Consider the following 12,619-nt stretch of genomic DNA (forward strand, 5'->3'; position numbering starts at 1 on the left):
CAGTTCAGGCACTGCCCTGGTAGTGCTGCATGAGTCACACATACATTTCACATTGGGGCAGTATATTGGGTAAACACATGTCCTGTCCTTGGCTCTGTGCTCATAGAGGGAAGGACGTCCTGTGCGGGGACCGGCCAGCGATGTCTGATGCAGAGGGGCAGGCTCTGGGTAGAGGACGTAGTCATTGCCATTCATGGACTGACACGTTCAGTAAGGGATGTTCAATCTTAGGGTGGTGGGCGGGCTCCACTCTAGTGTACGGGGATAGACTAGGTGTGACTTGGCATCCCCTCTAATCCTGGTGATCGGACACACAACCCCTGCCGGGACCTTAACATATAACCCTACATGGCACAGCTATTCCTGGGGCTGTAAGGTCTATTAACTCTTTCCTCTGCACACTATAGCTGTTAGTTTTCCACTGACTTTTCCTTTTTTCAGTTATTAATATTAATGCATTATTTATTCAGGTAGGATTAAAAAAAAAGAGAAAAACCCTTTTTAGGTGCTTTGTAAAAACTTTTCCGCATTTTATACTTTTAATCATGTATGCACTACAGAACATAATTTATACTTTTCTACATGGGCACTAGTTGTTTTTATTCTAACATTGGTCAAACTAGAAACATTTTTGTTATATCTTTTTGACTACTTGGTTAACGCTGCCACCTTCAGGTGAATGGACATCTGAATGGAAACCCCCGCCCAAACAAAACACCTCAGAGCTCAGCTAAGCCTCAGTTTTGTATCAAGCAATGAAGAAAAGACAAGAGCGAGTGGGACATGTGTCCTGTGATGTACTCCAAGAAAATGATTTTACAGGTAACTAAAAAAAATTCCAGGTTCTCAATCATACATCACAAGATGCAAAGGATTTAATATTCACGACTGCTTGGGATGTCTCAAAGTACTGAATACAAGGAGTGGGCACCACGCCCAAAGTACATACCTGAGTACTAATCCAAAATACTCAAGAAATGGTAACAGGAACAACATCCACTTCCAAAGGTTCAGCACTCAGCTAAACCTCTGCAGGACTTTTACCATCTGCTGGACATTTGAAGTCATTTTCTGAACCAACTGTTTCCCCAAGAAGCAGGTGGTCCAGGTGTGACGGAGGGTAGGCAGGACAGAACACACAAAGTAGATGGCAAACGCACAAAGCTTTATTGACACAAACAGATGACAGTCACTTAATAGGGGAACTCGCAAGGAGGGTGAATAAGCCAGTAAAGGGCAGCAAGGAGGGACCAACACACTTAAAGTCCAACACCGAGAGCCAAGGAAGAGTCTCTGTAGCAATTGTAATCAACGGGGGGGTGTGAGTCTCTGTTGCAATTGTAATCCAACAGGGGGAGAGCATGTACTCATGGATCCGACAGAGTGCCTGGTCTCCCAGGGATAGAGGATAGAATGTCTGGGTCCTCAGGTGACTGGCAGGCAGGCTTGCAATCTCTCCTTTAGGCTGGGGGGTCTCTGGATTCCTGGCAGCTAGCAGGCAGTCCTGCGATCTCTCCAGTAGGCTGGGGTCCCTGGATCTCTGGCAGCTGGCAGGCAGTGAAGGAGAACAACAAAAGAGAAGCGCACCAACCTTGCGCATTACCTCAGTAACCAAAAATTTATTGAATAAAAGAATGGTACTCACAAACAGCGAATAAAAACAAGCATGTAAGTCCTCAAAGGGACTTTAGAGGCAAGATGCCAATGCGAATCCCATCATGGAGGAAGCCACTCAGTACAGCTGACGCGTTTCGAAGGACATGCCTTCTTCCTCAGAGCTGACTGGACTGAGAGTGTGTGTTCACATTTATGCCTCCAGACTGAAATAGGGCCCTCCCCTAGGGGATGGGCTGTCCTGGGCAGGGAGGAGGGGCCTGGGTGTCAATCAATTACAATACATGATCATCAAATTTTACATAGAACCATATAAACATACAATATATATTATATATATACATACATAAAAGGAAACAAATGGTGCTAAAAAATGCTTAAAAGGTTCATTCATCAATAACTGCGGTTTGTGAATGCATTAATAAATGTTAAAAAATTAAAAAATTCATTAATTGACTAATTGCAAATGTTTCAACATTATTATTATTATTGTCATTGCACTGACGGTCAAGTGCATGCACTATATGAAATATAGAAAGAAAGGGGGGGAGGAGAGGACCACCCGCAGTTGAATGAATCATTCCTGGCCAGTGATTTCACGATTGTTATCACAGAGAGGACAATGCAGCCAAAGTGTTTTGCTACACCTGATAGGATCAATGGTGACAGTGTTGCTTTGAAAATGTATATGATTGAACATAACTGTAGGAGGAGGAATTGCATTCATATGATCCAGCAAAGGGATAGCATCTAAGGATGGTGAGGGGGACGCAGTATGTTCAAAATGAATCCGCATTACTTGTATTGTTGGTGTGTACTGATTGTTCAGCAGCAGAGGGGGCACTTCCCACATGATGCGGCTATAGATGGAGTCATTCGTGGAACGCACGCCGCTGAGGCGTGGCAGCAGAAGCGCATGCGCAGACCATCTCGCGCCTGCGCACTAAGACGGTATCAGCGCGATCACAATGGCACATAACCAGTGCCCGATGCGCGCGCAGCAGACACCGCTGCTCAGACCCTACAGGGTCCCTAGTTCCTCTTCCCCTACTCGCTGCTGCCCGATCAGATACACACCAAAGGAGTGTGTGTGTATGTGTCTCCGGGTTGCCCACATGCAAAAAAATCGTTGGTGCAAATGCCAACTCTTCTAGCTGCAAATCCACCAACGACTCTCTATATAAAGAGTACTTTTAGAGTATACATGTGTATATATATGTGCGTACCTCCACAGCAATACCTAGGCACATGTACATGAATAAATTCGTTCATTGACCTAATTGAGAGAAAAAAAAACTATACATATATAGTGCAAAAAATACATATATATATAAAATATAATAACAGCACAGAAAAAAATAGTAAAGGTAATAAAAATAATAATGGTAATCAAATGGTAAACCAATAAAATGCACACTATTGCATACACCTATGGGAAACACCTACACCCATAACCACATATATAAATGTGTATACCTGTATATATACACATACACAAATTATAAAAACATTGTGCAAATAATCTTTTCCACTAAAATTATATTAATATTAATAATAATAGAAAGGCCACAGATACCCATTTATATTATATAACGGGATATACCGGCAAAGGGACATAGAGCCACACTCATAAATATGCACGCACATGTATATATACATACACATATACGTCCACCAGGCATAACTCTCACCAGCTGAAGCTAGATGAGGGTATGTATTTCGAGGTCATCATTAAGGCCTCCAGGGGACAGGGTACCCAATGTGAAAATCCAAAAACTTTCCCTCCTGGACAGTTCTTGATGTCTCCTCCCACTATCCAGGTCCCTAGTGATGGCCTCAATCCCGAACACTTTCATGCCAAGATAGTTGCTTGAATGTTTTTCTTTGAAATGGCGGGGGACTGAGTACTTGTCTTTCCCTAGTTTGATACTGCTCTTGTGCTCACAGATTCTAATCCTAAGGCACCGTGAAGTCCGACCCACATATAGTAGGCCACATGGACAGAGAATGCCATAAATGACAAAGGAGGTGCCACAATTGATAAATTGTTTGGTGGAATACCTTTTCCCATCAGTACCTGTGAAATCTCGTTTTCGATGGCATATGACCTCACAAGTACCACAGTTAGAAATGCCACATCTATAGCTGCCCTTTTGATCGAACAGAATTGACCAAGGCCCTGGGTTAACTGTCGTGGTTTTACGCACTCTACTTGGTGCTAATTGACTCCTGATGGTGATATGTCACCATTGCTCTCGTGTCTAAGTATAATCCATTAAATTAAAAAAAAAAAAAAAAAAATATAATCCATACAACATTTCCTTCACTCATGTGATTGATAACGACACACTGGTATTCTTGGATCTAGAACTTAGACACGAGAGCAATGGTGACATATGCTCAAAAACGCATTTCAAACCGACAGCAGGTAATTCCTATCTTCACGCTAAAAGTAACCATCACCCCCAATGGATCCGGAATGTCCCTTTTGGACAGTTTTGCAGGCTGAAACGCACATGTACGCTCAAACATGATTATATTGAACAGAGCCTCATCCTTAAACAAAAATTCAAAGAAAAAGGTTATAAGGAGAATCTTATAGAGGCAGCCTGCAACAAATATTTAGTGATGTATGACTCCAGTGTCCTTACAGATACCGAACATTTCTCCAAAAAACCCACTCTCACCTTTAACAATAGGGAAGCACGTTTTTGTACCAGATTTAGTAGTAAGTCCTGACATATTAAACCAATTCTATCCAGAAATTGGAAAATCCTGAAAAACGACCCCACTCTCGGGAATGCACTTCCTGATAAGCCCACACTCATCTTTAGAAAACCGAGAGACCTCAGGAGTCAATTAGCACCAAGTAGAGTGCGTAAAACCACGACAGTTAACCCAGGGCCTTGGTCAATTCTGTTCGATCAAAAGGGCAGCTATAGATGTGGCATTTCTAACTGTGGTACTTGTGAGGTCATATGCCATCGAAAACGAGATTTCACAGGTACTGATGGGAAAAGGTATTCCACCAAACAATTTATCAATTGTGGCACCTCCTTTGTCATTTATGGCATTCTCTGTCCATGTGGCCTACTATATGTGGGTCGGACTTCACGGTGCCTTAGGATTAGAATCTGTGAGCACAAGAGCAGTATCAAACTAGGGAAAGACAAGTACTCAGTCCCCCGCCATTTCAAAGAAAAACATTCAAGCAACTATCTTGGCATGAAAGTGTTCGGGATTGAGGCCATCACTAGGGACCTGGATAGTGGGAGGAGACATCAAGAACTGTCCAGGAGGGAAAGTTTTTGGATTTTCACATTGGGTACCCTGTCCCCTGAGGCCTTAATGATGACCTCGAAATACATACCCTCATCTAGCTTCAGCTGGTGAGAGTTATGCCTGGTGGACGTATATGTGTATGTATATATACATGTGCGTGCATATTTATGAGTGTGGCTCTATGTCCCTTTGCCGGTATATCCCGTTATATAATATAAATGGGTATCTGTGGCCTTTCTATTATTATTAATATTAATATAATTTTAGTGGAAAAGATTATTTGCACAATGTTTTTATAATTTGTGTATGTGTATATATACAGGTATACACATTTATATATGTGGTTATGGGTGTAGGTGTTTCCCATAGGTGTATGCAATAGTGTGCATTTTATTGGTTTACCATTTTACCATTTGATTACCATTATTATTTTTATTACCTTTACTATTTTTTTCTGTGCTGTTATTATATTTTATATATATATGTATTTTTTGCACTATATATGTATAGTTTTTTTTGTTTTTTTTTCTCTCAATTAGGTCAATGAACGAATTTATTCATGTACATGTGCCTCGGTATTGCTGTGGAGGTACGCACATACAGTCATGGCCGAAATTGTTGGCACCCTTGATATTTTTCCTGAAAATCAAGTATTTCACACAAAAAAGGTATTGCATTAACACATGTTTTGCTATACACATGTTTATTCCCTTTGTATGTATTGGAACAAATATAAAACAGAGGCAGAAAAGCAAATATGACATAATGTCACACAAAACCCCAAAAATGGGCTGGACAAAAGTATTGGCACCCTTAACTTAATATTTGGTTGCACACCCTTTGGAAAACATAACTGAAATCAGTCGCTTCCTATAACCATCAATAAGCTTCTGACACCTCTCACCCGGAATTTTGGACCACTCTTCCTTTGCAAACAGCTCCAGGTCTCTCTTATTGGAAGGACACCTTTTCCCAACAGCAATTTTAAGATCTCTCCACAGGTGTTCAATGGGATTTAGATCTGGGCTCATTGCTGGCCACTTCAGAACTCTCCAGCGCTTCTTTGCCATCCATTTCTGAGTGCTTTTTGACGTATGTTTGGGGTCATTGTCCTGCTGGAAGACCCAGGATCTTGGACGCAAACCCAGCTTTCTGACACTGGGCCCTACAGTGCGACCCAAAATCCTTTGGTAATCCTCAGATTTCATGATGCCTTGCACACAGTCAAGGCACCCAGTGCCAGAGGCAGCAAAACAACCCCAAAACATCATTGAACCTCCACCATATTTTACCGTAGGTACTGTGTTTTGTTCTTTGTAGGCCTCATTCCGTTTTCGGTAAACAGTAGAATGATGTGCTTTACCGAAAAGCTCTATCTTGGTCTCATCTGTCCACAAGACGTTTTCCCAGAAGGCTTTTGGCTTACTCAAGTACATTTTGGCAAACTGTAGTCTTGCTTTTTTATGTCTCTGTGTCAGCAGTGGGGTCCTCCTGGGTCTCCTGCCATAGCGTTTCATTTCATTTAAATGTCGACGGATAGTTCGCGCTGACACTGATGCTCCCTGAGCCTGCAGGACAGCTTGAATGTCTTTGGAACATGTTTGGGGCTGCTTATCCACCATCCGGACTATTCTGCGTTGCAATCTTTCATCAATTTTCCTCATCCGTCCACGACCAGGGAGATTAGCTACAGTGCCATGGGTTGCAAACTTCTTGATAATGTTGCGCACTGTGGACAAAGGCAAATCTAGTTCTCTGGAGATGGACTTGTAACCTTGAGATTGTTGATATTTTGCCACAATTTTGGTTCTCAGGTCCTCAGACAGTTCTCGTCTCCTCTTTCTGTTGTCCATGCTTAGTGTGGCACAGACAGACACACAATGCAAAGGTTAAGTGAACGTCTCTCCTTTTTATCTGCTTTCAGGTGTGATTTCTATATTGCCCACACCTGTTACTTGCCCCAGGTGAGTTTACAGGAGCATCACATGCTTGTAACATTCTTATTTATCCGCAGTTGTGAAAGGGTGCCAATACTTTTGTCCAGCCCATTTTTGGAGGTTTGTGTGACATTATGTCGAATTTGCTTTCTTTCCTCCCTTATTTTGTTTTGTCCCAATACACACAAAGGGAATAAACATGTGTATAGCAAAACATGTGTTAATGCAATACGTTTCGTGAGAAATACATGATTTCCTGGAGAAATATCAAGGGTGCCAACAATTTCGGCCATGACTGTATATATACACATGTATACTCTAAAAGTACTCTTTATATAGAGAGTCGTTGGTGGATTTGCAGCTAGAAGAGTTGGCATTTGCACCAACGATTTTTTTGCATGTGGGCAACCCGGAGACACATACACACACACTCCTTTGGTGTGTATCTGATCGGGCAGCAGCGAGTAGGGGAAGAGGAACTAGGGACCCTGTAGGGTTTGAGCAGCGGTGTCTGCTGCGCGCGCATCGGGCACTGGTTATGTGCCATTGTGATCGCGCTGATACCGTCTTAGTGCGCAGGCGCGAGATGGTCTGCGCATGCGCTTCTGCTGCCACGCCTCAGCGGCGTGCGTTCCACGAATGACTCCATCTATAGCCGCATCATGTGGGAAGTTCCCCCTCTGCTGCTGAACAATCAGTACACACCAACAATACAGGTAATGCGGATTCATTTTGAACATACTGTGTCCCCCTCACCATCCTTAGATGCTATCCTTTTGCTGGATCATATGAATGCAATTCCTCCTCCTACAGTTATGTTCAATCATATACATTTTCAAAGCAACACTGTCACCATTGATCCTATCAGGTGTAGCAAAACACTTTGGCTGCATTGTCCTCTCTGTGATAACAATCGTGAAATCACTGGCCAGGAATGATTCATTCAACTGCGGGAGGTCCTCTCCTCCCTCCCTTTCTTTCTATATTTCATATATTTCATATAGTGCATGCACTTGACCGTCAGTGCAATGACAATAATAATAATAATGTTGAAACATTTGCAATTAGTCAATTAATGAATTTTTTAACATTTATTAATGCATTCACAAACCGCAGTTATTGATGAATGAACCTTTTAAGCATTTTTTAGCACCATTTGTTTCCTTTTATGTATGTATATATATAATATATATTGTATGTTTATATGGTTCTATGTAAAATTTGATGATCATGTATTGTAATTGATTGACACCCAGGCCCCTCCTCCCTGCCCAGGACAGCCCATCCCCTAGGGGAGGGCCCTATTTCAGTCTGGAGGCATAAATGTGAACACACACTCTCAGTCCAGTCAGCTCTGAGGAAGAAGGCATGTCCTTCGAAACGCGTCAGCTGTACTGAGTGGCTTCCTCCATGATGGGATTCGCATTGGCATCTTGCCTCTAAAGTCCCTTTGAGGACTTACATGCTTGTTTTTATTCGCTGTTTGTGAGTACCATTCTTTTATTCAATAAATTTTTGGTTACTGAGGTAATGCGCAAGGTTGGTGCGCTTCTCTTTTGTTGTTCTCCTTCACAGTTTTGTTTGGGCTTCCCCAGCCTTGATGTGGAGCTGCACGACCTTGTTTATTCCGGTGGTTCCTTTCTTTTTGGAGTTTGATTCCATCTACTCACCACCGGCCTGGGTCCCGGAGCGCAGGAGATATTACATTTGGTTAGCTGGCAGGCAGTGGCTGGGGGTCTCTGGATCCCTGGTGGCTAGCAGGCAGTCTTCCCCTGCTCTGGGGGTGTCTCTAGATCCCTGGGGGCTAGCAGGCAGTCTTCCCCTGCTCTGGGGGTCTCTGGATCCCTGGGGGCTAGCAGGCAGTCTTCCCCTGCTCTGGGGGTCTCTGGATCCCTGGGGGCTAGCAGGCAGTCTTCCCCTGCTCTGGGGGGGTCTTAGGCAGGCTTGGGTCTCCGCAGAGTCTGGCCACGAAGGTCCCGCTGCAGCTGGGACTCCTTCAGTGGCTGCACAGCGGTGAATACCTCGGGAGCGCCCGGCATCAGCTTCTTAAGCTGATGTCGCATGCGTCCTGGTCACCTAGGCACCCGGGGCGGGCCAGAGCTGGCGTGCCTCGTTGCCGGGCAACGAGGCACGCCCCCTGGACAGCAGCCGTGCCTCTCGTGAGAGGCCTTTGGCCAGGGACATCCGTAAGCGTGAGAGCTTGCTGTCGCCACGATGCCTTTCATCTCTGCAGAAGGTGAGAGGGGCCGCGCCTCTCGTCCTGAGGCTCGGCTTCAAAGAGCCGCGGCGGGACAGCAGGGGGGCCTGAGGGGGAAGGACGAGGGACGGCAGGGACAGCAGGGGGGCCTGAAGGGGAAGGACGAGGGACGGCAGGGACAGCAGGGGGGCCTGAGGGGAAGGACGAGGGACGGCAGGGGGGACCTGAGGGGGGAAGCAGCTATGACACCAGGTATAACACAATGAGGATACCCATGATCCTAAACAACCCCAGAATTTGAGCCAACACCTTGATAAACACTCTGGAGGCAGACAGGCAAAAAGGCAACACCATAACCAATATTGGCAATTCTCTACTGCAAATCACAGAAACCATTGGGAAGGCCAGAAAGTAGAATGTGTAGGTAGGCATCCTTGATATCCATAAAAACCAATAAAAGCAGTGCCACACAGTAACATATGCAAATTAAACACCGACTGTTACAATAACCGAATATAGTGATAGCTACAATTTATATGTGCTCTGCGTCCGAGAGAGCACAACCCCCCCGCCTCTCTCCTTATTGGCTCACTGGCTATAACTGGCAGATCGCTGGATCGGAGGGGGCTCAAGTAAGGATTGGGGAGGGGGCTTGGGCGCTGCACACGGAAGGTTTTTTACCTTCATGCATAGAATACGTGAAGGTAAAAAAAACATGAGCCTTTGGAACCACTTTTAGGTTAAAAATGTAAACCTTTAGCCTTTACAACCACTTTACCCCAAGGCCAATTCTGACACTGCACATACATGTTAAAAAAAAAAAAATCAGGTCAGAAAATGACTTTGAACATTGTATATTTTCTGAACTCAGAGGAAATTTTTTATGCTACATGATATCTGCACAGCCATTTTTAAAATGCTAATTTTTCAGGAAAAAATAAATTTTAATGAACTATAATGAACACAAACACAATACTAATTTTTTTTGGTAAAATCTCCATAGGTGAGCTTTATAAGTCTTTTTAGGTTACCAGTTTAGAGTTACACATGCGGACTGGTGCTAGAATTATTGCTCTCACTCTGGCGTTTGTGGCATTTCCTCACGTGTGGTGCAATCACCGTTTACATAAGCGTGTGGGACCTACTAAAGCATTCACATTTGCAAGTGCGCACAGGGGTGCTTTAAAGTGATAATAAAGGCTTTTTTTTTTTAAAGAAGAAACAGGTCATACATACCTGCTTTGTGCAGTGGTTTTACACAAAGCAGCCCGATCTTCCCTTTTTTAGTTCCCCGCCGGCGCTCCTGGCCCCTCCCTCCTGCCTAGTGCCCCAAGAACAAGCAGCTTGCTATAGGGGGCACCCAAGCAGGCTAGCTCCTGAGCCACTGCTCTGCATGTCAATTCACACAGTTGTAGCTCGCCCCCCCCTTCATTGGCTTACTGGCTGTGATTGACAGCAGAAGGAGCCAATGGCTCCCGCTGCTGTGTCAGTCAATGAGGAGGGAGAGTCGAGGCTCCTGTGCACATTGCTGGATCGTGATGGGGCTCAGGCAAGTATTATGGGGAGCTGGGGGGATGCTGCATATAGAAGGTAAAAAATGTTGAGCCTTTATAACTACTTTAAACATTTTTTTATACAATCCCTTTATTTTTTTTTTTCAATCAAACTTTAATTGCATGTCAATGCATATGTGTTAAAAAACAAGTCCACCCATCTGACCATGTTTCATGTTACACCGGTAGAGGGATTCATAGTTTTCAATGGAGCACAAGAGCAGCAACATCACCGCATCATAATTCTTTGATTGCATTTCAGGCTCAAATGGTAGAAATATAAAAGCACATTTTTTTAAATAAACGTGGGTGCAATTATTTGTCGGTTAACATTCCCTAGCAAAATGCATTGTAAAGAAGTACCAAATGTGTTGGGTGCAAACAAACAAAAAAAAAAAAAGAAAAAAAAAAAAAGGTTGATTGCACAAATCAATGGGCTGCCCTAGATGCACCAAAACACATGCACACTGTCGCACCTGCATAGGTGTGAACAAAGCCTTGCACTACTAGTCCCACTTTGAGTGTAAGTTCAACTGAAGTGTAGAAGATACCAAGGTGGCCAGCTGTAAGCCATTCTTTTCTGCCGTTTCCCTTCTGTCATTGGCAGTAAAAGGATTCAAAAGAAAACCTGTAAACACATTTCTGCCCAATTTATACTAATTAAATGACATAAGTATCTACAATCATACAACTTTCAAGAGGGATTACAACAAAGGCTATGCAATATCACTCTACCTTGACTGTCAAAATCCTTAATAAAGGACGCCAACTTCTCATTTTTTACACTACGATTTTTCTGTCCACGGTTTCCTCTTTTCTTTGCTGGTGCCATGGCGTTAATAGGAGCCCCTAAAAAATGATTTTAGAAATGTTAGGTGCAGCCATACATCACAAAAGTTTACTTACAGGAAGGAGATGTTTTACAGGAAAACATATATATTATAAGCCAAAACTTATTTCTAGGTAGCATGTGGAGTGTCAAAACTGCTGTCAAGTTTTTATGGCTTTGATTCTCCTGGGGATACTCACCCTACTTGTCTTGGTGACCACTCTCACTGGGACAGAAAATGATGGAAAATCCAAATCCACTTTTCTGGTGACAACTAAAGAGGAGATTTCCCCTGACTTTGAAGAGATTTTTGCTTCTTTTTTTGTTGTGCTATAATTGCAATTATAACTCTTCCTTGACTGTAGAGTGGGGGTTAGCAACACGTATATCGCAATCTACCAGTAGATCATGGTCAGGCGACTGGTATATCGTCATCTGGGCTTGCTGTCTAGCCATCCCAGAGCATCAGAGTGATATGTAGAGGGACTACTTGTAAAGCTGTAGTTGTAGTAGGGCGCAAGAGTCGCATAAGCGATGCCTCCTTTGTAGTGCTTAAGAGTGAAGCACACTGACACAGCCGCCCTAGTAAAACACTCCCTGCACATAGTTAATCCTTTGATCGTCCTTCATGTTAACCCCTTCCTGCCCAGTGCCATTAGTGCAGTGTCAGTGCTTTTTTTTTTTTATAGCACTGATCACTGTATTGGTGTCACTGGGGATGTCAGTGACACAAAGTCAGTTCCCCCCAGTGTCAGAATGTCTGCCACAGTCCCGCTATAAGTCACTAATCGCCACCATTGCTAGTTTAAAAAAATTTAAAAATTCCAGTATCTATACCGCCATTTGTAAATGCTATAACTTTCACGTAAACCAATTAATTTACACTTATTGGGATTTTTTTTAGCAAAGACATGTAGCTGAATACATTTTGGCCTAAATTTATGATGAAATTTGATTTTGTACATTTTTTTTATTGGATATTTTTTATAGCAAAGTCAAAAATATAGTTTTTTTTTTCAAAATTGTTGGGTCTTTTTTTGCTTATAGCACAAACAATACAAAAAAAGACGCACAGGTGACCAAATACCACTGAAAGAAAGCTCTATTTGTGGGGAAAAAAAGGACATAAATTTAATTTGTGTACATCGGTTGCATGACCGCGCAATGTTCAGTTAAAGTAATTCTTCGCCGTATCGCAAAAAATGGC

At 43.2% G+C, this 12,619-nt stretch overlaps 1 protein-coding gene across 1 annotated transcript in view; it reads right to left on the reverse strand.

Annotated features, from left to right (window-relative positions):
* The window catches only part of CDCA8 (cell division cycle associated 8), a 35,434-nt gene that overhangs the window by 13,702 nt on the left and 9,113 nt on the right, over positions 1 to 12,619 (reverse strand). The window contains exon 2 of the mRNA XM_089688796.1: positions 11,319 to 11,432. Coding sequence (XP_089544922.1) covers positions 11,319 to 11,415 — 97 coding nt within the window. The 5' untranslated portion in view covers positions 11,416 to 11,432. The remainder of the gene's footprint in view (positions 1 to 11,318; positions 11,433 to 12,619) is intronic.

Source organism: Staurois parvus, unplaced genomic scaffold, assembly GCF_062004578.1.
Source record: "Staurois parvus isolate SC_StPar_1 unplaced genomic scaffold, SC_StPar_1.0 ptg000454l, whole genome shotgun sequence".
NCBI lineage: Eukaryota > Metazoa > Chordata > Amphibia > Anura > Ranidae > Staurois > Staurois parvus.